Source organism: Ixodes scapularis, unplaced genomic scaffold, assembly GCF_016920785.2.
Source record: "Ixodes scapularis isolate PalLabHiFi unplaced genomic scaffold, ASM1692078v2 PGA_scaffold5__190_contigs__length_132052651, whole genome shotgun sequence".
NCBI lineage: Eukaryota > Metazoa > Arthropoda > Arachnida > Ixodida > Ixodidae > Ixodes > Ixodes scapularis.
Window position 1 is genome coordinate 125,533,698 of NW_024609880.1, and position 27,262 is coordinate 125,560,959.

Genomic DNA, 27,262 nt, shown 5'->3' on the forward strand with positions numbered 1-27,262 from the left:
CACCAAGCAGTTTTGCATATCGTCTATTTTGTACCTGCTCTGGCAGCATGCAATCTTTTTAGTCTAGGTTTCAGCCGCCTGCCAACCCTTAGTGAGGGTGGGCGCAACTGGCCTCTTCCTCGAGTGTTTCGCTCACCAGATCCATAAGGCACTTCATGAGCCCGATCTCCTGGGGCAGGGAGACCAGCCGGTTGTTGGACAGGATCAGCACCTGGATGGGCAGCTGGCACAGGGCCGCCGGGACCGTGCTCAGCTGGTTGCGGCTGCACACGGGAAAGGCGTTAGGCCGCATACCCGAGGGCCCTGACGATTCCCATAGGCAGTTGCCGAGAGCGTGCCATTCTTATGTGGAGAGCAAGTCGTCTGCTTTGTGGGCAGGAGTTGTGGTGAGGTCAGAACGATGCCGAACTCCAACTGGCTTTGATTGAAAGGATAGTGGGTAGACCGCAATGCTAGATGGCTTGAGGTATACCCACTATATTTTTTTAATCAGCCAATAAGAGCTCGGCATTCTGACATCATCGCAACCCTTGTGCAAGAACCAGCCACATATTTCACTGGAGGAGCCAATGGGTCAGGCGGGGCTCAATGAAAACAACTCCCCCTTGTCTTTCTCTATCCACAGTTTTCAAAAGGTCACACCGAGCAACTGCTAACTGGAACAACAGCTGCCACACAAGGCGCACACTAGCTGTTGCCATTGTTGTCCGATTCCCTTTGCCTCGGAGAATGACGAGGGCTTCCTCTGTCATCTCCCAAGGTGCATCGCGGTGGCATGTATGAGCTGTGGAAGTTGAAGAGAGGACGCAAAATGCCACCCAACTCAAAAGTTCAGTCATATCTGTCTCTCTAACTGATCTCTTCTGCGAAATGGCCACTACAGCCTGGGAATTATAGAGTGCTGAGAAGATAAATTTGCGTAAATTCCCACATAATTTTCATACTAGCACAAATCACTTCAGTCACATATGCATCTCAGTCACTATATGACTGAGGCTGGTTTTAAAGGGGCACTGACACATCAAAATCATATTTTTTTTTATTATCCGAAACGATCGAAAACGATGCCGGGACATTACCCTCAAAATTTGAAATTTGGGAATTCAGTATTCGTGAAGTAAAAAAACAATTTCCAAATGCCGAATTCGAAGTTCCCGCGCGATCGGCGCCGGTGCCTTGACGTCAAAAATTGGTGAGACCTGAGAGTCCACTTTTTTTTCTCCACTCCCTGCTGTTGCCATGGCGACCCAAAGCGAGGAGGAAAGGAGCGAGCGCCGGCTCGTTGCGGCGGACCGGTTTTGAGCGGTGTCGCCTGTTTTCCGTTGGAGGATACCAATCCAGGAGACGGCACCACAACGAACTCCCGATTTTTGGTATTTCAAAAAGAAGGACCGTAGTGCGTTCGCAATTGCGTTAAAAAACATGTTTTAGGATTGCCGTAATTAAATGTTATAGAGATGTCGCCTACAAAGCTTCTAAATTTCCTGATTCTTGACGTCACCGATCAAAAGAAGCGAGGAGGCGAGAGGCGGGAAAATCAAACGCCAAAAATAAAAAGGCGCGCGCGGGCCCGGGAAAATTTTTTTTCGCGGTGCGGTTTTTTTTGCGTGTCTATGACTGCAACTTACATCGTTTTAGACAATAAAAATAAATACGACCTTTGGGGTGTCAGTGCCCCTTTAAGTCACTCTTAAAAACTATTAATATGGTGGTAGAAGGGATTTTTGTATCTATAAAACAATGATAACAGTAAGCACACACAGAATGGATAGTAAGCTGTTTGCTACGAGAAAACTAATATTGAAGTTTGGACTAGTTCATATTTCATGGTTAAAGGTTAAAAACAGTGCAAAGACATGGACAAGAACGAGCTGTTGTTCGTCTACCTTCTCGCTCTTGACTGTGTCTTTGTAATGTTTTTAAACCTGTCCAACTGATTCGCAGTCTTCCTTACGAGGCTACTTCTGCCACTGCCCTTGGGTGGACAAAGGGTCAGGGAGCGTGGTGCCAAGAGTCGCCCCACCTGAGGTCGAGGTAGGTGAGGGACTGCATGGAGATCACAGAAGAGGGCACCGTCCGCAGCAGGTTATTGTGGCAGTCGAGGCGCTCCAGCAGCGACAGCTGGCACACCTCCGGGGGAAGCTCGTACAGACGGTTCTTGGACAGGTCTGGGGGTTGTGAAAAGTAGCCGGGCAGACGGTTGGGGCCAGCACACTACAGGGGCTCAGTTAGGAGGGCCCCGCAAGAAAAGCGGCCAATGGCTCTGGCTCCTTGATACCACTGCACCAGGCCAGGTGTAACTGGCAGGCATAATGGCACAATTGCAACGACGCCACAAAGGTGACACAAGTACAGTCCGAGGGATGCCGACAACACGGACAATGGCGTACGGACTTTAAAGCAAGAGAACAGTCATCGGCCGCGGCCTGCACCCTAGGTGCCGCAGGTGATCCTGGATTGTCCACAAACCTGTGCTCTGCAGTGACTAAGAAGCTCTTGAGCTGCTCCTGGTACACAATCACCCATACACTGAAGCCCTCCACCAGGGGAGCTCACGCCTACACATTTTGTGGACGGGCAAATGAAGCAAGGCAGGCTTGTAGCCAGGATTTTGATTCAGGGGGGAGCGGGGAGAGGAGGCCCCAGCAAAATGGAAGATTTTGGGGGAAGCCCGGGCCCCATGCCCCCCCCCCCCCCCCCCCCTGGCGACGTCCCTGAAGCAAGGCCTTACTCATGCTGTGATTGAACCTTGAAGGAGTTGTCGGTGAATGATATTAACTTTGAATTTGCCACATTTTAGGCAAGCATACTGGCACAAGTGTCACACGAGACAGCTAACACCTAACACTACTGAGCCACAAGATTTTTCTTGTGTAATGTTGAGTATTGAGGTAGAATAGTAATTTAGATTTTAGCAGCCATTCGGATGTATGACTTAAAGGGACACTGACAGGGTATTTATGCTTGCCAAGGTTATTATATTTGTACATGACATATGAGAGCCCAACTATCCAAAACACAATTAGTGGTTCAAAATTAGTTTTCTTTCCGCCTGAAAACCGCCGACCGAGAACTGGCTGATTTGAGTCGCGCTCACTCTCTTTTCCGTTGTCGCGTGCCGTTTTCTATGGGTTAGACACAACCACCAAATATAATCAAAGCCGTGGGTCATCGAAGACCCACACTATATATTAAAAATAGAAATGAAATATGATACCAATTTTTCGTACTTGTAAAAAGCCGCAAATATGTTGAAAGTTGCACAGCCACATGAGCATTTGCACTTTTTGACTCTATTAGAAATACATGTGACACTGTAGCAAAATATTAATTGGGTAGTCTTCCGACACCATAATGAACCTCCTGGAAAAAAATAGAACAAAGCCTTTGGGGGAGTGTCAGTGTCCCTTTAAAGTTAAGAAGTGAGTGAGAGCATTGCAGTACTCGTATCAGTCGGTGGAAGGATCTCTTACCCTTCCACTTTCGCAAAGCTTGTCGGCGTAGATGTGAGAATCATCCAAGGGTAACAACACCAGATAAAATTTCTGGATCGGACACGAGCACCACATAAGCTATATCCACGTTTGGCTCAGACTCGGCTACGAGCAATGCCTTAACAAACTTTGGGGTTGGAGGTCGTGTCAAATCACTGCTGGGATGGAAATTGGCAAACTCCAACAGCGTTCGGGGCACGGCATGTGCCCTCTGTAGTGCCAACGACTTGAGGGGTTGAATACTGCTTGCTTTCCTCCAATGTCTTCAGAAACTGATAACGCATGAATAAGAAAACTAATGCACATTCCGGATAGTGGAAGCATATTCTGAATGGTATTTAGTGAAAATTAAAACAATTTTCATTGCCCCCATTACGGGCACATCAAAGGTATTTTATTACTGGTGGACAACCAACAAGGCCCAGTAAAGAAAACAAAAAATGAATTTAAGGATGACTGCACTGGCCTTTCTCAGCACTGAGAAAGCTAAGGTTGCACCCTGGAGTGAACTTAACAGGCTGTTTGCCCCCTGTTATCGAGTGTTTACCTACAGGCAAGTGAAATGGCACTGACACTACAATCGATATACGAGGGCGACTAAAAAATTATTCACACTCTGGCTGCAGAATTTATTTTAATCAAAGCCTTTTCAAACCCAAGCCTGTTGTGCACTATTGCATAGGCAAAGCCTCGAGTGATTCGCAAATTATTTGTTACATCATCCACTGCCACTCGTCTAAGGTGACCACCCGTCCAGCGACTCGCAGGACTGTGCCGCATTGAGGGCTCGTGTCTTGCATCCCGCAAGAAATACCAAAATCTTTAAAGTGTCCCGCATTTCACATTGTCGTAGCATTCGACTACGCAAACTATGGCGCTTCCAAAGAATGGGCCACGGGGTAGTGCGGATGTTGCTGATAAATGTGTGAATCTCGGTGTTATGCCATTTCCTATACAAGCACTGTGGGAAGCGACTGTCGTCGTTGCACGAGTGGGACGCGCATGTTCTATTGTGCCTCTACCCTTGACGGCAAAATATTGCAAGCAAAAATTGCTCGCCAAAAGTTGAAAAATAAACTACTGTACTTGTTTGCAAATCATACTGTGTCATGCGAAAGAGTTGTTATGGAAAGCTTTTTTTTAGTGAAGACGGCCACACAAGGCAAAAAACCTGCAACTCACAAGGGTCGTAAAAACAACAACATATGGTTCTAATTGTGTGCAAGAGCATGTGAGGATAAGAGTAAGTATCGACAGGAAACAATAAGTCGAAAAAGATTTACTGTTTCTTGTTTCCATTTCATGCATTTGGGTCTGCTGCAGTCAATTTCTATGTTTTTTACTTAGGCACCATAATAAAATATTGACCACCATTACAATTACACAAAAATATATCACTGTGAGTGAAAATTATTTGAGCTTAATTGCCGCCACAGAATTTTCAGGTGTATAATATGCTTTCGGACTGCACAGGATATCAGGGTGTGCAATGATGTTGAATCTTTTTAAATATTTATATCTTGAGTCATAAAAATACCGTACTCCTCTTACTCCCCCTTCCTCCTCCCTCCCCTCTCGGTGAGCGTCTGAGCGTGTCCCGCATTTCGCCTGCAGGAAGGTGGTCACCCTACACTAGTCTATCCAACAAAATCCGTTCAAGCGCACGTTCAATGTTGTCATTAGTTGTCAACTGGCGTCCGGATCGCCCCTCGCTGCCCCAGCCAGGTGTTGCCCCCGCCGGAAACAAATCCGGGGAAAAGGAGGAAAATCACCCTCAATCTCCTCACATTTCCGACGCAACTGGATGACAAGGACAGACACGGACAGCGCTAGAATGCCCGCTCCCATCGAAACCGGCAAAGGGGGTGTCATATACTGGGCATAAAAACGCCGTGGCGACTCGAAACGCCTGTCAGAAGGCTGCAAACGAAGCTCGGAAAGGTTATTTCCCTGAGAAAATTTTCTATGGGAGAACCCCGTCTTCGCGTCGCGGTTGTCCAGCGTCGGTGCGGGGGTCGGCCGGCAGCCGCTTCCCGTGCGTAGCCCCATGTTTCGGCGAAAGCGCGAGTGGGGCTCCGATGCTAAATGGGACGATGGCCGCACATGTCAACAATTTGTGGCCGGCCGCGGAGCTCGCGCCAGAGAGGCTGCCAGCGGCTCGAATTAAACGCTCGAATCAGCTCGCGCCCGATAGAACGAGGCCAAGGGGCCCGCGGGTGTTGGCCATGCCCGGCTGACGGCCTTTCGATGGACATCCGGCGCGATGCGGGCCCCCGCCCAACGAGCCCCACGCGAGTCTCGGATTACGTCCGCCGCGCTCCCCTATCGCTGGACAGGGCGATAAGGCCGCCAGCAGTGGGACAACGGACGACGCGCGGCCGAGACAATGCGCCGTTACGCGAGCGGCGCCCAGTTCAAAGCGGGTCCGCTGGCATCTGGACGCTGCCGACGAAGCGAGCGACTCACCTGCGTGCACGGTGTCTCGAAGATCATACTTGGCTGTGCACTTGGGCAGTTCTCTGAGCTTGCGTCCGTTCAGCCTGAGCTCGCCGGTGAGCTGGGCGTCCTCCAGCAGTCGTTCGAGCGTCCGCGTTAGCTGCGCCGCGCTCTGACCGGCGCCGAGACCCAGTGCGGACGCCGCCATGGGGCAGTCCGCATGTTCAGGGCTTCGAGCTCGGAAGGAAACACGGCGCTGTCGACCCTGACCGGTTAAAGCCACATTCGGTCAGCTGCTGGTCGCGCAAGTCGAGACACTTGCCGGATAGCCGGAGTCGGACACTCGAAAACTCGGGTGGGCCGCACGCACGCACGAACTACACAAACACTTCAGGAGGAGACAGGAAGCGGACGCGCACCGAGCGCAACCGGCGCAACGCGCAACCAAGATAACCAAGAGCTACCGGTGGTTCTTGGTTTCTATGCTAGATGGCGCAAGCTACCACCCATGACGCGAATGGATACAATGAGTGGATTCAGAGCCGTGGATTCAGAGCCGTGTATTGAGAGAGTTTGGTCCAATGACAATTGCTGGATCGCGCTTGCCGCTCCCGCAAGTGAAGCCACCGGGCGTCACTCGCTTGGGATACGATTTGCCGTTTTTGCTAGCCTTTGCTGCGGTTTTCCAGCGTGCTGACGACACGTTTTCTACTCGTTCGTCGTCATTCGCCGAAGAAGTTTTTTGAAGACTCTGTGTATTGTTGAGACTTTCCGTTGTGAACACGTGGAAAATTTTACGAAAGTGCAGTGTCGCAGGAAAATGCACAACGCGTCGAAAGGAAGGGCTGGCGGCGTGTTCAAAGCATCCTTGGCACGCCGAAGTGCCGTGTCTCTGTGCCTTCGCGCGCTTGGATACCGACCAAGAACCGACGCCGTGTGAATGTGTTTAGCGAGTGCAATGCGCGTGAAGCCGTATCAAAAGGTACAACTCGTCGAAAACGTGTCGCCGGTGTCGCGGCGTGATCAAAGCTTCCTTGGCACGCTGAGTGATGCATCTTTGTGCCTTCGCACGCTTGGATACCGGTCAAGAATTGACGCCGCGCCAAAGTTCTGAACGTGTGTCGCGCGTAGATGCCTTTAGATCATTTATATATATCGGCCACGGAGTTCTGGATCGTCCAGCTGTTCCGGTGAGTTGCTATCAATAAAAGAGGGAGATCTGTACGTATTCTTATGTTCTATATTAACCATGGCTATGTCCCAAATCTACTCTAATAGATTCCGTGGGAGCACGAATAGGGCAACGTTGTACGTGGAGCCAGGGGGGTTTTCGAAAGCAAAAGTACAAGACGGCGAGAATGCAAATCTTTGAAGCGCGGCCGATATGGTCGTGTGCAATCTGTTGACCAATTACAATTAGGCGAGTCGCGTAGGTTGATAATAAGCCAGCACTGATCAGTGATGAGGAGCTGTTGTGCACGGTATTGTGTAAATCGTCTAAGGACGAAAAAAAGACGTACCTTCTCCCCATCCTCCGTCGCTAGTGGACGCTGGATTAAGCTCGTTCCTAAACCGCGAGGGGAAAAGACGCTGATCCAGAGGCACGAACAGCTTCACGCACATTGCACTCGCTGAACACATACACACGGCGTCGGTTCTTGGTCGGTATCCAAGCGTGCGAAGGCACAGAGACACGGCACTTCGGCGTGCCAAGGATGCTTTGAACACGCCGCCAGCCCTTCCTTTCGACGCGTTGTGCCTTTTTCCTGCGACACTGCACTTTCGTAAAATTTTCCACGTGTTCACAACGGAAAGTCTCAACAATACACAGAGTCTTCAAAAAACTTCTTCGGCGAATGACGACGAACGAGTAGAAAACGTGTCGTCAGCACGCTGGAAAACCGCAGCAAAGGCTAGCAAAAACGGCAAATCGTATCCCAAGCGAGTGAAGCCCGGTGGCTTCACTTGCGCTGCAGCGAACAAGCGGGGAAGCGCGATCCAGCAATTGTCATAGAGATCAGTGGTTTGGTCAATGGGAGGCGCGGGCAGAGTCAGCGCGTGCGGCAGAGTCGGAAAGAGGGCTTGGCATGCTCTCTTGACCCACCAGAAGCCGAAAAGAATCCCCTAGCGGTGCTAGCGGCAAACAGTTCTGATCAAAAGCCTATGTTCGTGTATGGTTTCAATAAACGCGTAAGAGTGAAGTGTAGTAACTCTTCGTGGTTGAAAATAGGGTTCACTAGTTGTTTTGATCATGATCATGCAGAAAGATGTAAGAAACGAATGCACCGCGCAACTCTGTTTTGCACGGACGTTCGGTCGGCAGATTCCCGGCCCTGGGCGCTTGGCGTACGGATCATGTCGATCGTTCCGCTAGTCGCACTCTTCCACCATCATTTTGGATTAACGTGATTGAAACATCACGTTTACCATATTTTCAGCCATTGAGAGTTACTCCAATGCAGTTATCAGGTTTGTTTCTCGCGACCACCGCCAGGGTATTATTCCCGGCTTCTGGTTGGTCACATTCGAATTTCTGAAGACGCCCTTGAACACGCCCAGCCCGCTTTCGGCCAATGGCGCCTCCTCATTTGTCTCCTATACTTCCCAACGAATGGCCAAACTCTCTACATTTACGGCTCTGAGTGGATTTAGAGCCGTAAATTTGAGTGGATTTATAAAGATGGTGGATTGATAAATGGATAGATAGTAGTGGTTAAACCCTTTGTAAAGGGCGGCAGCTTGCGCTACCTAGCCTAACATTGCGTCACCCCTTTTTTTTAATTTCTGTAAATTTTGTTCTATTACAAATTCCCCCCCCCCCCCCCCCCCCCCCTCTCTTTAAAGTTCCTATCGTTTCCCATTTCTTGGACTGGCGCCCGCTTCCCGTTCCCGCGTGTGAAGCCGCCGGACGGCCATCATGCATGTCAAAAAATCGCGTTTTTGGTGCGTTGCGGAGTCTGGCGGGCAGCTTGCTGAAGGCACGTTTTTCACTCATTCGTCTTGAAACAAACCAGACAGATTTCTGTCGAAGATGTTTACTTTCAATTCGTCTTCATTTAACTCCGTGTGAGCCGTGAGACTTGTCAATAAAATCACGTTAAACATTTTTTTTTTCTTTTTTAACGGAGGCGCAGTGCCGCAGAAAAAAGGCACAATTCGTCTAAAGCAAGTTTCGCCCGGTCTCGCGGCATGATCAAAGCTTCCTTGGCATGCCGAAGCGCTGCGTCTCTGTGCCTCCGCACGCTAGGATACCGATCAAGAATCGGCGCCGCGGCAAAGTTTTGAAGGTGTGTCGCGCGTAGATGTCTTTGCATTATACAGGGTGAAACAAGGAAACGCCAGGCTCTTTAAATCGACCGGAAAATTCGGTTTCTTAACCTATCGCGCTACGACTTTGTGCAGCGTTGCCCACAGATGGTGCATTTTTTTTTGTAAAATTTGCGAAGAGCGAACTTACCTGAGGAAAAAATAAAGAAAGAAAAAGGCTTAGCTCCTATGGAAACGCAGAGACGCCACCGGTCTGCAAACAACACGGCGCCGTTTCGCACGGGAGACAAGAGATGGCGCAAGCGGTCGCGACGCCAACTGCCGCCAACGAACGAGCAGACGACGCCGAGAGCCGGCCCTTTTGCAGACAAAGAACTGCAGTTCCTTGCTGTTACCGCGCCTGTCTTTTTTGTTTCCGCGACTGTCGCCGCCTGCGGAACGCGCGCCGCTTTTGAATCGAAAAGATCGTCTGCTAAAAGGCCTGCTCTCGGCGCCGTATGCTCGTTCGTTGGCGGCGTTTGTTGCGCCATTTCTTGTCTCCCGTGCGAAACGGCGCCGTGTTGTTTGTAGACCGGTGGCGTCGCTGCGTTTCCATAGGAGTTAAGCCTTTTTCTTTCTTTACTTTTTCCTCAGTTAAATTCGCTCTTGTCAAATTTTACAAAAAAAAAAAAAAAGCACCATCTGTGGGCAACGCTGCACAAAGTCGTAGCGCGATAGGTTAAGAAACCGAATTATCCGGTCGATTTAAAGAGCCTGGCGTCTCCTTGTTTCACTCTGTATATCGACCACGGAGTTCTGGATCATCCAGGTGTTCCGGCGCGTAATTGCTATCAATAAGGGGGGGAAACAATCTGTATGGTTGCTCTTATGCACTATTAACCATGCTTAAATGTAAACATGAAAAACAAACCAAAATCTACTCTAATGAATCATATGGCAGCACAAATAGTGCAATGTTGTGGCAAGGAGGGTTTTCTAAGACAAAAGTACAAGACGGCGGGAATGAAAATCTTTGACGCGCTCAAACGTCAAGTGCAATAAAGTAGGTTGATAGTGAGCATTGATCAGTGATGAGAAGCTGTTGTTCCCCCCCCCCCCCCCTCTTCCGTCTCCACGGGACGCTAGACCAATGGGTCAAGCTCGTTTCTGGACCAAGTAAAACGGTGCTCCAGAGGCACATACGCCTTCACGCACACTGCACTCGCAAAGCACATCCACGGCGTCAATTCTTCATCGGTACCCGTACGAAAATGTCAGATCGGAGCGGTTCCAGTTCGGATCCGCGCGGATCCGATTCCAAAGTTGTGAAAAGTTAAGATCCGCGCGGATCCGATCTGCTACGGCGCGGTTCTGGGTGTAACCAGTCGGATCCAGTGAGACGTAACGCACTGGAACCGCACGGTGATGAGTGGATCAGATCCGTTCCCGTTGGTTCCAGTCGTTCCCGTAGGGTCTGCTCCCAGCCAGCGGGCGCGCACATGCGTGACGGGAGGAGGAGGAGGGGAAAGGGGGGGGGGGTTCGCGGGGAACTCCCGCTCTCTTCCCCTCTGGTCTCTCACAGGTCACGTGTAGGGACAGGCGCATCCGCTACGAAGGCGCTGCGAACGGGCGTTCTCCGCGCCCGCGCCTCGCTTTGTCTGTCGCAGCAACACCTCCTAGAAGAGAAGGCCGTAGCGCTCCGAGTGGTACGTCACAATGTCGGAGAAGGAAGTCCATGGTGCAACTACGTGAGAAAATTTCTGGCACCGACGCGAAAAACATGTTTCTTGTCAAGTGGCACGGTGGCGTTCGTGAGCGTTTATCCGACGTTATTATAAGTTTTAAAAGCGCAGTCTTGTACAATTTATTATATATGTAATATAAACGTAATATACAACGCGCTATTAAGGTTGAAAGTACAAATTTTATATATATGATTATACCCGTAACCGCGGGACTACGTGCAGTCCCGCAGCTCCCCAAACTTTTCGAATGAACCGGTCCGCTGCGACGTTTTCCTCCCTCGTACGGGCTCCGATTCTGGTAAATTTACGTTGTGTGTGAGCTGCTAACTGTCTAAAAAGGAAGGCTGAGACTTTCAGAAGGGGAGGAAACTTTAAAAAAAAATCCAGCCATCGCCGCAGGGAGCTCACATGAGCAAGAGATGGGTCGGCAACGTTACGCCTCCCACACTGCTGCCGCTGATCTCGTGTGTGTGTGTGTGTGGTTCTTTAAATCCTCCTACCGGTCTTTTTTTTTTTTTTTTTTTTTTTGTCGTCACCGCAGTCTCGGGTAGTTTTTTTGTGTTCGCTTGATACTACGGCATTTACGTGGATTCGCGGAACAAGTCCTGTTACGGTTTGAGTGATGTGTGGCAACTAGCCAACGATGGCACATGATCGATTATCCATATACCTCTCTCTCGATAGAGAGAGACTTAAAGTTCGTGTTCAGATGTTTTCGTGCCAGATATTGTGGGACGCATGAATACGATGACAGGTGCGAAACAACTTATTTACTGGCTTTCTTTGACATGTTGAACGCGAGTAAAGTGCTGCAGTCGGGTCTTTTTTTTTTGTGATAGAATGACATTTTGTTTGTTGTCCGTGTGCGGTTCCCTCAACATTTGTAGGCTTGTGCGAATATTTAAAATTTCGAATAGTAGTTTCGAATAATAGACGGTTCGATATTCGCTTCGAGAAGAACTGCACAATTCGCTTTTTTCGAAGTGTTCATTGCGATGGGTTAGCCCTGTTGAGTGCGCTTCTTTCCGAGCACCAGTGCATAGCGGAGAAACAATACCCGTAGAAGCTAGCGCCGCGGGTGTTGCTTCTTTGCATTACATCGGTGCTCGGTAAGAAGCGCACTTAAAGGAGTAACCCGCCGCAATAAACACTTGGAAAAGTATGAATATCGCAATTGCGTCCTTGGAAGAAAAGCATACATTCAAAGCGGGATGGTGCACGCGTGCCGGCTCTAGTGGGGAATAAATGGAAACTTTTTGAATGTGTATATTTACATTGTAGTAAAAGTTTTAAAATTAAACTGACTGTTATGCAAGAGTATACTATATTAGGCAGAGATGCCTTTACAACCTACGTTCAACATGTGCAATTATGTATTTTTAACTCGAGATTAAAGAAGGCATATTTTATATGGCAAACTTAGTAAATTCACTCAATTGGGTATAGTTGGCTGTCTCTATATGGTTCATTTTATGTCAAATTCGTTGTTTACTTGCCATCCCAAAACATCAGACCTTATGAAGACACAGTTAAAAAATATAGATAAACTTAGCTAATAAATGAACAAGTGGAACAACCTTCACGAGTTAGCTGGGTTTTCGTCTAAGCATTACGCATTGGTAGTGAAAGGCATAGAAAAACTATTCGATATTCGAATCGAAAATATTCGGCCAAAACCAGTATTCGCTTCGAACTCAAAATCCACTATTCACACAACACTAGAAATCTGTAAATAAGCGTGGTCATTTTATAGTTTTCACTGGGAAGTGAATAACATGTTTATATGATTATACAAAGTGCGTTGTTTGTGCTTGTATGTTTATTTATATTAATGTTATTTTATTGCCTTTACCGCGTTTATTGTATACAGAATAAGTTCTATTTTGTTCTAAGGCAGCTCGAGCCCATAGGGAGAAGTAAATTAGTTGACTGTAAATGGTAAGTTTAGTACCGCTGCCACACGGAAAAGTTAATATATTTTCGTTTGAATGATATGGGGCATAATCAGCTCGCGGTCTTGAGTGATTATACGAGCGTCGCAAGCTGATTTGTCGACCCCATAATATCGTTCGATCGAAATTACATTACTTTTGTCATGCAGTCAGGGTATGATGCAAGAGTTCAGTGACTGCACGAGATAACATCGCTTACATGATCGTGAGTGACACTTGTCTTGCCGTGTCCGCGTTGACTATCCACCTGATCTTTAACTGTGATCTGTTTTGCTGTGTCCAATCACTGCGTGTCTCGCCATTTTGTCGAAGTATTTCTGTGTAAAATATGCATTCCTACAGCAATAATTGCGTGACTCAATGTTTTCTCTTATACGCCTGCCTCTTGAACCTTCATGAGTCGGGGGTCGTTGTTGCCTCTTCCAGGCTCCTTGCTCGCACTTGAGCCATAGGTTCGTGGCTTGTTGGGATGGGGGTCCTGAAGTTTTCCCCTTTCAGCCTTGATGGCCGCTTCCTCCTTCTCAAGTGGTGCTCGATAGTCGCGATTTTCTGGCCGCTCTTTGCAGGAAGCGTCGCGGCTAGATCGCACAACGCTGATTCGGCGCTGTCTCTTCCTCTGGGGCCTCGGTCGCTTGCTCAATGTGGCATCCGAGTTCTCGGTCTCAGACCCACCGTGCTGCGAATACGACGATGTCCTCGAGTGAACTTGCGTCGGGTCTGCTTTGTCCCGCCCCGGCTCCTTCGTAGCACCGATGGGTCCCAATTGCTTGCGCAGCCGCCCCCGGTTGCGGGTCTCTTGGGATGGTCTCCCGTCTTCCAACCTCGATGACAACTCGCTGCCGGACGCCCATTAGTAGATGTTCTTCTTGCACCTGGACTCGGTAAATGGCCTGAAATATGGGCTCCGCAACCGCACTGGTTGATCTCCGTCGAAGGAAATACCAATCACCAACGTCCTGGTGGGCCGCTTGAACTCCTGCGACGGCGCCGTGAACTTGGGCCCAAAGCCGCACGGTGCCGATCAGAGAGGTCAGGATCCTGGTTTGATTGCTGAGCTGCTACCTCTCGCATCTCGGCGCTGCTCTCCATGAGCTGGCTGGACTTTCCCGGCGATGTCTTTGTCCTGTTGTCGCCATCATCCTCTGGGAAGCCGCTGCGCCCGAAGAGCCTTCTCTTTTCCTGCCGCAGCTCGGGCGTTGGGTATACACCTTTTCCGTCTAACCTCGACCCAGCGCGGAACGTGCATAGCCTCGACTCGGCGACTCGGCGCACAGCGGGAATAGTTCTTCCGGTTCTAACACTTCCGGTATGCGGGAGCAGGCCTAGCCGGCTGGCAAGATGCTGAAGTGGTGCGCGTTATATGGGTTTTGAAGCCCTTGACAGCAAAGTGAGTTGTAATAACGTGGGTTAATACGTCGATGTATCATGTCCGCGCATATTTGGTCATCGGGCTGCCACTGCGCAGTCGTTGGCTGCAGCAGCAATTTCCGAAAACGGAAGATAGCGCGCGACAAATTGTGCACCGAACACAAGAAGTCGCAAAGCGAATGCGGCTGTAACGTATACATTTGGCATCGCTTCCCCGCTGATATCAGCGGGGAAGCTATGCAATATCAGCACATAAAAAAAAAAGCAAATAGGCAGTATAGAAACGGACATCTACAAGTGCAGTAACAGGCCCCGATAAGACAAATGCAGAACGAATTTTGCAGCTTGTGGTGCAAATGTAAGACCCTGGGTGTAATGATTGTTATTGTCTACTCATGTTTTGCTTTTCATTCCGTTCATTCCTACGAGGATGTGCACTATAATTTTGTGGGTTGCTCGGTAGCGACGCCCGTTAAAGTACGTTAATGGAAACAATACAAAAAGAGGGCGCAAAATCGTCGTCGTCCTCCTCCCCCCCCCCCCCCCCCCCCTTTCACCCCATCTCCTGAATAGTTGCGAAGCATCTGGGCGTCATACGAAGTAGAGATGTCCCGGTACTTGCGATCGTACCTCGACGGTGCACCATAACAATAAACCGTTCGGCCCGCGTCGCCAACTCCCATTGTGAGTATTTCTACGATTAAACGATGATACTTCTATGCCCAGGGTCGCCCTCGCTCGCGCATAGAAACCCTCCGTTAGTCATTCGCAGAAGGCAGTCATTCTTCACAAACAACAACACGCGAAGAGTAAACACTGGTAAACGTCCTCAGGAAAAGTGAACGTGCCTCCGATTTCGATTACCGGCGACGCTGGCGACGAACCTCTCGGTGCTGTTGGCGCAACAACGGGCGCCATGAGGGCGAATAAACACGCCAGAACACAAGAGTAATTCACACTTTCAATAACAAACAAATTAAGAACTCACTAAAAGGAAAGCAATGAAGATACGATGCACGGGGTCAATGGGGACAACGCGGGAGCTAGGAACAACGCTGCTCTCCGCATACCAAAATGGGCGCACAACAACCGTACGCCAGACGCCAGACGGCGCGGCTGTCGCTGCAGCACGCAAGATGGCGACGACTACGCGGAAAAGGTGTTGGTCTTGCGTGGAACAGCGTCCTTGCGTCGGAAGAAACACGCTGAGTTACGCTAACCTCCGTGTCCCCAGCTTCAGTTTTATTTTTTTCCTGACACCTAATTTCTTTCGGTGCCTCCACACTCTAAGAAAAGGGTGTAATGGGGTACACCCATAGGGGGTGTAAGTGCTTGTCACAAATACTACCCCCTTTGGGGGAATATTGTACACCCCAAAGATGGGAATATCAGGGGTGGAAGCGGGCTAGAGCCTTTTGTATCAGGGCTGGGAGCAGCAAAAGTCCCACTTTGGAGCAGTTTTGGAGCAGTAAAACGCTCGCTTTAGAGCAGCTCGGGAGCAGCAAAAATAAGTTTTGTAGCCGTAGAAGTAGGTTTTGGAGCAGGTCACGGAGGTCAAACAAATGTCTAAAAGTGATTTGTTGTTTCTAAATGTGAAAATGTAGCAAAAATATATGCATGCCCATCCCAGAATAATTTTCAAGCAACATACATACACATTTTTCTATTTCTATTGCATTGAAATATGGAATATTGGCAATTTATGCAAAGGAAAGTCTTTGAGAACCATTCCGGCAGCAGGCAGAGTCGTGATAGACTTTATATGGGAGGCCCCGACAATAAAAGCCTAACTTGAGCCACGCCAGTACAAAACCGTCTACTTAATAGACCAATTGTAAACGTGTATCCAGAAAACTAAACCACTGCAAGGTGTCAGATAAACTACCTTCGCTGACTACAGTTTTTGTTTAATAAAGAATACACATGTTCAATCACTACTTAGAAAGCCCTATATAAAGTTTAGTAACAAAATACAAGGCTACTGACATTTGACAAAAATTCAGATGCAAAATAAAATGTGTATTTTATATCTTTAGACTACCACAGTCACTCGTACATATGCAGCTTTAAGCATCGACTAGAAGAGCAACGCAACCTTATGTACTCCATAAAATGCTGTGCATTGCGTGTCTCCATAAAAAAAATTAAGGTACCACAACATGTTTCAGAATAAAGCAGTCCTTGCTGACCTGTTTTCATTAAATACAAATGTTCTTAATCCCTGTTCATAAAATACAGTAATCCCTACACCCAAGTTAACATACAAAGCTATATCTATTTACTTTGGATGGAAAAATATATTTTCTTAAAAATATCACAGCCACTAATACATATGCAGCATAAACACTGACTAGAAGAGCCCACAGGCTCCATGTTCAAAAAATAAAAAGGGTTGTGACTAAGCTGAATCTGTGTAATTTAGATACAACTGAAGTTCACCTTTTTTTTCACAGTTTGAAGAGCAGAGTCAATTTCTTTTATGCGCTCGAGTACTTTGGGCAGTTTAGAGCTCACATCTCTTAGCAGGAGGTGTCCACTCCCCACCTTGTCCATGTCCTTAACTGCCTCACCCTTGCTTATGAGTTCTTGTGCACTCAGTAGAAGTGCTTTAAGAGAAGACAGTTTGAACAAGACTGAAAATGAGATGTAGCTGATCAGGCGCTGATCCCTGCGGGGCAGGCCGCCTTCTTACGTGACAAAAAGCCCACCAACTTCTCCCTACCCTACCCTACCCTACCCAACCCCCCCCTCCCCCCCAACCAGAAACTTATACGAGTAGAGTGGCTATAGCAAGTTAAGGTGCGTTCTTGACAGGAATCGGCAGCGCGGGAGTGTTGTACGGCATTTCTGATGTAACCCCCACTCCTCCACGCTAAAGGAAAGAAACAAAAAAGTGTGTAGCACTGCCAATTAACCAACTCGCTTAAGATCACAGGTATTGTTTTCGCCAGTGGTTTGACGGCGGTAGACAACACACGACAGCGTGCACGTTCGCGCACACAATGATGGTTTTGGTTTCGTTTTGACAAGACAAATTGAGCTCGAGAACGGATGTGCCTGTGCTCGCGATTCTTCACGGCTAAGCGTCCAAATATGGTAGGCTACCAAATAACAGGTAAAGCTAGTAAAGACCACTTACTTCTGCTCATGTTAATGGCCAAGGTAGCCCACCGATGCCGAGGCACCAACTCCCACGATCACGGCAAATCGGGACCACGGGCAACTGCATGCGCGCTCCAACCACGCCAACCAACTATGCCCGAAAGCAAACTGATGTGTTCATATATAAACTCTTTGTAGTAAAAAACGACATCGCAATCTCGATGAACTAAAATCGACGCCTCGCCCTGATGTTAGACATGGTTCGGAGCCCCAGTCGAGTTGGTACGAGTCACCCGCAGTGACACCTAAGCAAAAGTACACACCTCATGGTGGCCCGTGGCCAACCTTTTTCCGCTAAATTTAAAGAAAACACTAAAAAAAAAAAAAAAGTTGAAATTGGCGTTTTGGAGCAGGCTGGCGCAGGGAAGTGAATTGGCGCAGGGTGGCGCAATTGGCGCAGCGCTTCCACCCCTGGAATATGTAAACACCTGTTGGTGTGGTGCACATGTAAACCTTTTTCTACAGAAATCTCTCTCGAAAGGAACACAGTTGCACCCGATTCAATGGTGTACGGCTACACCTCTTTCTACACCCAATGAAATTAAAGGGAACAGAGATGCACCCCCAATCGAAGGTGTACCATTGCACCACTTCATAAACCCGCCTCACTCAAAGGGAACAAAGATGCACCCCGTTCAATAGCGTACCATTGCTCTCCTTTCTACACTTACTGCCCTCAAAGGAAACACAGGAGCACCCCGTTTAATGGTGTACTGTTACACCTCTTTCTATACACACACTGAATTCGAAGGGAACACAGATGCACCCGATTCAAAGGTGCACCGTCACACCACTTTATGCACCCGCTTCATTACTAACTTCAAAAACATATTGAAGACATCGAGGAAACCCTTAAAAAATGTATGCTCCCCGGTCATTGCAAAGAGAAACGGACACACGGGATTGTTTTCAAATCTCCTAGAAGTTTATTAGACAGCCGATTCCGTAAACAAGTACAAACTTGCAAGCAATGCGTGATATGTAAAGAGGTACTATCGGGGAAAAATGAAATGCGAACAGAGGAGCGCGTGGCTCGCGGTTCAGGCTGCGCCGCCTGGAAGTGAGCCTAGGGGCGAGGGTGCGTGGCCTACTCCGACGTGTTCACGCCCCTCCCTCTGCGCTCCCCAAGCTTCAGCAGTACGCCTCTTAGTGCGCTGAAAGCTATCACCGCTATCTTTGCTGGCTCAGCGCGTGCGGTGCAAAGAAGCTCGCCGCACTCGCCGAGCAGGCAAAGATAGCGGTGACAGCTTTCAGCGCACTGAGAGGCGCACTACCGAAGCTGGGGGAGCGCCAATCGAGTGGCGTGAACACATCGAAGTAGGCCACGCACCCTCACCCCTAGGCTCACTTCCAGGCGGCGCAGCCTGTACCGCGAGCCACGCGCTCCTCTGTTCGCATTTCATTTTTCCCCGATAGTACAAAGAAGGTGTCACACAATTGAGAAGATTACTAAGCAAACAAGAACCGGGAGTGAGTCTTAGGTAGTGTCTATTCTCCCAGCAGCCGGCAGAATTATTTTCCCGAAATTCCACCCGCAGTCGCCACTCATTGATGGTACAATCACTTCATCGAACGACGTTTCATCGACACGCGATGTTTCAAAGACAGCTCAGATAAGCTTTCCTATATTAGCTTCTCTCTTCTTTTTTTTTTTTTCTTGTAATGAGCCGCCCCAGACTGTATCCGCGAAGTGACGTCTACGGGTGGGACAAGTGGACAAGTGGGTTAACATTTTTGTAATGAACCGCCGCAGACTGTCGCCACGAAGCACCGTGAACGGGTCGGCTGGGTCGGCGAGCACGCGCTTCAGAGATACACGCACGACGAAATGTCCCTACAGCGTGCATTTCGCGTAACGAGGGACGATGAAACGTTAGTGTCGACGAAACGTGTCTACAAAACGTGTATCAACGAAAGGTGTCCATGATGCATGTTTTCACAAAACGCCGGGAACATACTATTTAATACTGGCTTTCTGAGAAAGCCAGTATTCTACCTGCAGTAGTCACATGATTGTAGGCAGCTAATGGCAGGCGACTGCCGATGGAATTTCGGGGAAATTATTCTCCCGGGTGCTAGGAAATAGACACTGCGTAATTCCTAGGGTAATCCGGAACAGAACGGTCAATTGTTGCAAAGGAGTAGGTTGCAGCGCACTTACGATGAAAATACCGGACTTGAAATATGTAATCCGAGATATATGTCGACACGGGCACTGCAGAACAATCGCACAACGCAAAAGCGAAAAGAAAGTGGAAGATTCAACACGATGTGGCAGAAGCAGTAATTTGCCGAACCGAACACTAAACGCATCACATGAATCCCTTTGACTTTTTTGAAGAAATCGCTTGTTGCCGATATACGCGTCGGACTTCTAAAACACTGGAAGCCTTAGTACACTCGAATACGTTGTCGCGGACGAAATCTACAGCATTCCAGCTGGTCGCAGCGCAGCACACAAGAAACTAGGCCGGGAAGCAAATATTCCGGCACCGGAAAGAGCTACTACGTCATCCGTGAAACCTTTACCACATGACCACGCTCCTGCCATTACCCGCGCCCAGACAGCGGAGTCAAAGGATAAAAAAAGCCCCCGGTTCATTGTTCCCGCGAGGGAGCACCTTCTTCCACGCTTTCAGCTTAGGGAGAGAAAGAAAAAGAGAGGAGTAGGAAAATAGCAGCTCCTTCAAGGCCAAAATGGGGGGTGCCCTCGCAAAGGTTTATTTTCAGGGGCATCCCAACAATGAACACGACGAGAGGATTTGTCACTTTTATCCTCTTAAAGGTTCGACCCAAAGTTAGTAGTGCAGTGGATGCTATCCGTGGCCTTGGCCTTCAGGCAGGTGCCGTGCTCTGCCTTATCTCTAGCTTGGAGACTGTAGTCACGTGATCCTACCCGGAGACCCGATTGGCCTAAAACAAGCATAGCGTCTACTTTACTGTCAATACCGAGTGAGCAGGACAGCTCCATACTTCCTAAGAAACTGCCCAACCCAAAAGTGACCCCAAGGAAGAGTCCGTTTCACCTTCCGTCCGAGCACAGCGAACGCTAGGAGCCATCCCAGCCAATGCGACGTTGAGGGAGTGTCATGCGACCTTGAGCTCCCTGTGTGGCCCCGCCCCACCGGCAGGTCACGCGGCTTTCTCCCGGCGCTGGATCGGCTGGGATGGCTCGTGGCGTCCACTGCGCTCGGACTGAAGGTGAAACGGAGTATAGTTGATCGGGGCGCGTGGCGTGGCGGTGCACTGATAGACCTGGAGGTTTTTAAGGGGGAGGAGGATGCTCATTGGTCGGTGTACAAGTGCACTTTCTGGGTAACGGAGGGAGCATCTTTCAGGAAAAGGGTGCATGTGCGCCTGATGTACCCGACTTTAAACCACAGGGCATCCTATGGTTTGAAAACCGCTGGCTTCGCTGCGTTTCCGCAGGAGTTAAGCCTTTTTCTTTTTTTCTTTTTTCCTCAGGTAAGTTCGCTCTTCGCGAATTTTATAGAAAAAATGCACCACCTATGGCAAACGCTATACAAAATTAGAACGCGATAGGTTAAGAAAACGATTTTTGCGGTCGATTTAAAGAGCCTGGCCGCTATCTGGGATACAAGGTACATAGAGTGAATCCGTCTGAAATCGTCTACCAGGTTTCACCCTTGTCACCGCACTGCCAGCACTGCCAGTATATCTTAGGACTGCAACCTCTAATGCACCGCCGCAAAATCCTTTGTCGTGTCCTTTTTCTAAAACGTTCCATCTAAACACTCCACTTGCTCGTAAATTAAAGACTCCACCATCCTACTGCTCGCATTGATCATAGTCAGGGGGTCGGTATTTATGATGTTAAGACGTCATCTTTAGAGTGGTATTTTGTAACGGATCAATGGACCTTTTCCGAGAAGCGTTCTGCGCACGCGCAAGCGCCCGATGCCAAGCGGCGGAAGTCGGAACGAAAAATCGAGGAAATTCGGAAGGAGGCTGTATATCAGCGAGTAGAACACGTAACTGCAGCATATATATAATTGTGTTACACAAAAAAAGAACGTCGACGGAAAGGAAAGCACGACGTTTGGGTGGACGCCACGGATGCCCCTCTTTAAAGTCGCGTTGGGCATGGCGCCGCTGCTCAGAGACCGAAGAAATTGATAGCGTAGCTCCCATTATCGATTGGTAGCGCAGGTAGGTCACTTCCTCGATTTTTAGTTCGTGCAGCCACCGCCTGGTGCCGTCGGTATGTGAAAAAGGTCCATTGGGACCGCTTCCCTGCTTCGATCGCAAACACTAATTTTTCGTTTAAGGATGTTCTTGCTAATAACTGCACGGTGGTAATTGTTTTTCCATTTCCACATGCACTTTACTCAGTTACCACGGGCACATTACTCTTCAATATATTACCTCGAGGGTGTTTTAAATAAATAAACGACTCTCTTGGAGTGCTTCGCGCTCACCCGCACTCCTAGAAGACTGCAACACAACAGTCTCATGGGCTACAGCACCGCCTAGCGGCATAACCAGAAATTTCTATCCGTGTATATTTTACTTTTCAGGTGGTCCGAGGGAATAAGCTGGAAGAGAAAACAATATTCGCTCTTTTTTCCTATTAAACCTACATAAAAACGACGTGCAGAATACTCCACCCAGTTGACTGCTATAAAGACATTTTAATACATAACTGACACAAGAAATTACAAAAATTAGAATTATACTATTTTTCATTATAGCATTGACCGGAAGGATAAAGGTGCTGGCGCAGCTTCACGTGAACCACAGCAACAAAGAAAGAATGTCGTGCAGGAGTGGTGGACTGCCAGGAAAGTGTGACCTCACTACGCAGTTTCTTCCCAAGGGTCCTTTCGAGACACATTTTCACGACACGCGGCAAATGCTAATGCGTTGTTCACATTTGCCGCGTGTCCGGAAAGGAGTGACATTATGAAGTTGAACGATATAAAGTCTATAAACCGGCCTCCTTTCCTTGATAATCATTTCGATGTATGAACAGAATGGAACCGGGCTCTTCCTGAAACACTCAGGATATCCAATTTTATGTTTTGAGTGTGTGCGAGAAAGAAGAAGAAACAGAAAGACAAAATTTCCTCCACGCTCAAACCGAAAGTTGCGTCCTCTCCTCCTCACAACGACCTTCTCCTTTCAGTGGTCTACCACGACGAGTGTCCCAAGAACAAAAAAGGGCAATTGAAACATTTCCAGAGATCTCCAACTTTTATTCACATTCTAGTTGACAGCCATTCTCATACAGGTCCTGGTGCAAATCTCGCAGCAGCGAACTCCCGTGGGGCGAGTTGGCTCCGTGTGTGCACCGACTTCATGGAAGGCGTCGTCTCATTCCGGGGACGAGGCCAACGAGGCCTCTTCCGCTATGCAGAGCATTCTCCCGTCCCAAGCAGAGTCCCAGGGGCAACACCATTTCTTGCGGCGCACCTGCCCGAGACGTCGAGGGGACTCTCCTCCGGGGAGCGTCTCTCAACGGCTCCTCAGTGGTGGCCTCCGAAGCCTCCGTACCTGGCGTAGGCCGGGACGGCGTAGGCGGCCGCCGCGGTCGGCCCGGTGACCACGGGGTTGGCGTTGAAGACGGCGTCGGCGCTCTGGCCGGCTTCGGTGCCCGGCTCGTTAGTCTCCACGGTGGCCCGGAAGCCCCCGGCGTCGGCCACGTAGTTGACGCGCCGGAACAGGCCGTTGGCGTCCGAGTAGCCGTACGTGCCGGTCTTGGTGTTGCTGGCGTCGCCCTGCTCCTTGTGGAACTGCTTGGTGCCGTACTCGTCCGCAGTGTCGTAGCCGAAGTTGTACGGCTGCGGAGGCTGCACGCGCCGGCGAGAGCGCGTCAGGCTCCCTCTTCCGGAGTGCTCTCGCAAAACACATGGGAGAGCCAATCTACGTTCGGCCAATCACGGGGCTGATAATAAACCTCGAAAAACTATCTCTTTGCGGGAAAGAGAGGGAGAAATGTAGTGCAGAAGGGACGGTAAGGATCAAGACGAGAATCTCGTACAGAATATGGACTAAACTCCTTTGCGGGGTTCTCAGAACGATTAATCTTTGAAGTAAGTAACCTTCTCGGGCATCTGTCATCGTTCTTGTTAGTGCCAAATCCGGTATGCAACGAACGGTGGGATCTCCCCACCGGAACATAATAGGACGCAGAGAAGGACTGTGACGTTTTAACCACCACTTTCTCTGGTTCCCCTCGGAGCTTGTGGGGGCCCAGTCTGCCAGCCAGATCCTGACTGCAGTGAGCACTCCGTTCCCGGGAAAACCTCGTCGAGAGCTCGCCGTCCTTCGTGGGCACGGCCATTGCTATTCATCTATTTATTTCGCCTCCAGAAACAGGGGTGCACTTACGTAAACGGGATCGATGCTGGCCGCAGATCCTAGTAGCCTCGCACCTCCGAATCCCAAGCCAGATCCGAAGCCCCGGAAGCCGGGGTTGTTGAAGCGGTCGCCGGCGAAGGCCCCAACAGCCAGGCAGGCGAATGTGAGCTGGACAAAGGGCATATATACTGTATACAGTTACCCTGGACAAAACCAGGTTATTCTATTTTTTTTTTTTTTTTTTTTGCGATACTGCGGAGGTTGTTTGGCTTGGAGTGAATTACAGACGCAGTTATATGAGACCTCTTCGTAAACATTTTCTGTGTGAGATTCGCAGGTGGGTGGCTTGGAATCATTGCTCGAGTACAGCATTTTCAGACCCAACGCCTTAAGCCTAGAATTTAAGGCACCTCCGCTCTTCCTATGACGTCACTCGATGGGCCTGGCCGCCCGACATCTCTATTTTTCAGTCGTTCGGCAATGGCGACGGAGACTATAATCTCCGTCACCATTCCCTGTTTCTGACCTAACCAGGAATGATCCCGCTCGTGACAGTGTGTGCTCTGATGTGTACTGTGACGTGGAAGAAACATGCAACAAACGTGGGCCCCTGGGAATCTGCACATAAAGGAATTCGAGATCAGGATAAGTAGGAAACGGTTTCGATTAGGCCTCGTTTTGTTGGACTTGCAGGCGGCACTGAAGACAATCGCGTTGCTCGCGTCTGCGGTGCTCGCGGATTGACACGCTACCGGCACATCCGGGCACCTCGGACCACGCAACAACCCGCAGCTACGGCTTGCGAAGGGACGATGTTTTTGTCGGCTACTACGTTCTGCCGAGGGCATAGAGATAAACAGGAGACAACACACCACCTCACAGCCATGCCATCAGCGCCTCTGGGTCTCCGCCAAAAGCGACCGTCGCTTCTCCCAGTGCAGCTTGAATCTAACATGGCCGCCGTATAGCGTCCAATTCATATCGTCCCTTCGCTTTGAGATCGACTCAGAGTTGGCGTTGCACCTCGAGGGCGCGCGCTCCTTTGTCTCCCGTTTTCTGCAAACGACACGCAGGGTCCCATACCGCAGAGTTCATGCGAGAACGCCAGAGGAGCGATCTCGAGGTTCTCGCAGCCTGTCTCGTCTAATCGCAAACTTCTCGCCATTGGTTCGCCCCGCTGAAGGCAGACCTTAAAAGCACCTCCTGCAGGTCTGCAGAGTGCCGACCCGACGTCTCGCTAGTTCCTTCGTGGTGCCTTCCTCTTATACCATATTGGGCCGCTGTCTCTGCGTTTTGAAACCACAGAGCGTTCGGTCTTCGAGCCTCTTGGCCGACTACGGGAGCCGAGAGTCGACCTGACGCCTCGAATGACCCTGCGACTCGGCTTGCACTTTCCAATACACGGCTAAGAGCGTTGTCTTAGTCTCGGCACAAGGCATTATGCGACGGCTTCCCCGATAAAAGGCCTGCAGCGAAAGTCTTCCTCTACACTAGTACGAAACAGAAGTAAGCTTCGAACACCCGAAATTTGCAGTTTTATACTTCCGCGGAAAGCTTTCTGTAGATACTATGGGCGCACGCACGCGCACACCTTTAGCGTCCATCGAAGCTGTATACACCCACACTCTTCACTATACTTCTGGAAGTCCGCCAGTATAGTCACCGTACTTCAACATCAGTGTAGCTCTCCCGCTAAGCATAACAGAGACAAAATGCGGCAGAATGAAACGTACATATTATACGATAAAACAACGAACGAACTAAGCGACGGAGCTTTCTCGGGTGGTCGGGGTTGGCGAGCGGGCGCCGATGCTTACCTGAGCGATCATCGTGGGCGGCAGTGGACGTCTCGGGGTGGAAGTTTCCGGAGGCTCGAGTGAATGCAGCGGTGACGTGACGGAGAGAGCAGCGCTTTATACCGTCCGAGTCCTGGCCTACTTGGTGGGAGGCCCCCCCCTTCACGACTCTCGCGGCGGCTTCCTGAGTTTGCTTTGTGTTCGGACCTCGCCACAGATTCCTGGGCGCCGAGGGCAGCGGGGCCAGCGCTCACTTGCCCCATCGCTTAACGGCGCGGACACCGACGCCTTCGTGACCGACCGAATCGTCCGCCACGGCGAGCGTAACGCGCGTGAGGCAAGACGCTTCGCGTCGAGCGCCGGATCTGCATGAATTGGCGGTCTCTCGACCAACTTTGGGACGTTTGACGCTTGTCGAACGAATGAAGTGAGTGTGACACGCCCTGGCGAATAACTTCATGATAGGCTTTTTTCAGCGTGTAACCGAAAGCCCAGTTACACGACGCCTTCTGCACAACTCCTCCGTCAAAGTGCGGCTACGTCGGTCGGGGTTTTAAGCTGGAACCCCACCGTGCATGTTTTTATTTTGTGTATTCTACAGTAAAAAAAATTAGTGCCGAATTAAAGAACTGTTTTTAACTATACTTTAATTTCTCCATATTACGTTTATCCTTAGTTTCTTTATTATTTACCTTTTAATAGACCGCAGTCTCTAATATTGAACAATTTGTTTCTTGAGTTATTCCAGCGTCCACGATAATTTAAGTTAACTGTCCATTCAATATAGAAAGTTAAAAAGTAAGCAACAAACTGTACAGAAAATGTATATTTTAAAATGAAAAAAAAAGAAAAACTTTTAAATGGTAATATTTCCTCGCGCTATAGAAACGAAATCACGTCAAGTAAGAAAAATTACGAGAAATTACGACTCATCTTTCGATATTACATTTTCCAGAATCTGCATATCGATAGATAACACGCCAAGATTAGTATTGAATCCTAAACTTTTCCCATTCAAATACAACAAGTTGTAGTCTTTTTTTTTTTTTTAATCTCCAATACAGATGGCGACACGTGTTCAGGAATAGCTTGATTTTGCATTTGTCGCCGTGTGCCGCTTGGAACGCCACGTAAAGGCCTGTTCACACATGCAGCGGAGCGCTACATACATAGCGCTGACCTCGCGCTAAGCTCGTGCTGACGGGTGCGTTCACCAGGTTTGTATCGCACCGTCAAAACTTGCTCATGGCAGACGATAAGTAGCTGACGACACGTTAGGAGCGCTACATCAGCGCTTCGCCGCATCTGAGAACCGGCCTCAAGACAGAAGTGGCGCCAGATGTTTGGGTGTCAGATGCCTGCCGCAGCGCGCGAGGTAGAGATGCTAGAAGAACAAGCGCGAGGCCAACGTTCCGCGAGGCTGAGGGTGGACCACAGCAGCTTTTGCCCGTGGTGTACTGTGCATCAGATTGCGGTGGCTATAGAAGGGAAGGCATCAGCATCGGCGTGCGAGAGGAGCAGCCGGTCAGGATGCAGCGGTGGCGCTACCGTCGACACTGAGATGCGGCGTTCGCTCGCGTCCGCTGCCATTCGGCTGATTTCGTGTTGCGGCCGGAAGCGGCAACCCTGGCGAGAGCCGCCAGCCTTCTTCCGGCAAAGGAACAAAGGTCGTCGACGCGCGACGCCATCATGCCGACTAGGGTCGGACGACTGTAACCTGGACCCTAACAATGTATTCACGT

General features: G+C 49.5%; 2 protein-coding genes across 5 annotated transcripts in view; both read right to left on the bottom strand.

The window, feature by feature from the left end:
- LOC8050433 (leucine-rich repeat and calponin homology domain-containing protein) overlaps nt 1–6,350 on the bottom strand; it is a 42,267-nt gene extending 35,917 nt beyond the window's left edge. For 2 of the 4 annotated variants that reach the window (XM_029978336.4, XM_040223421.3), the window contains exons 1-3: nt 5,961–6,343; nt 2,024–2,168; nt 137–263 (exon numbers count right to left, since the gene is read on the bottom strand). In XM_029978336.4, the coding sequence (XP_029834196.3) occupies nt 137–263; nt 2,024–2,168; nt 5,961–6,138 (450 nt within the window). In that variant the 5' untranslated portion in view covers nt 6,139–6,343. Of the gene's footprint in view, nt 1–136; nt 264–2,023; nt 2,169–5,960 lie in introns of all 4 variants that reach the window. The other 2 variants (XM_040498839.2, XM_040223422.3) reach the window with 2 other exon arrangements.
- A 16,248-nt stretch (nt 6,351–22,598) lies between these two features.
- LOC120850764 overlaps nt 22,599–27,262 on the bottom strand; it is a 51,590-nt gene continuing 46,926 nt past the window's right edge. The window contains exons 4-6 of the mRNA XM_042294331.1: nt 24,028–24,118; nt 23,755–23,892; nt 22,599–23,213 (exon numbers count right to left, since the gene is read on the bottom strand). Coding sequence (XP_042150265.1) covers nt 22,890–23,213; nt 23,755–23,892; nt 24,028–24,118 — 553 coding nt within the window. The 3' untranslated portion in view covers nt 22,599–22,889. The remainder of the gene's footprint in view (nt 23,214–23,754; nt 23,893–24,027; nt 24,119–27,262) is intronic.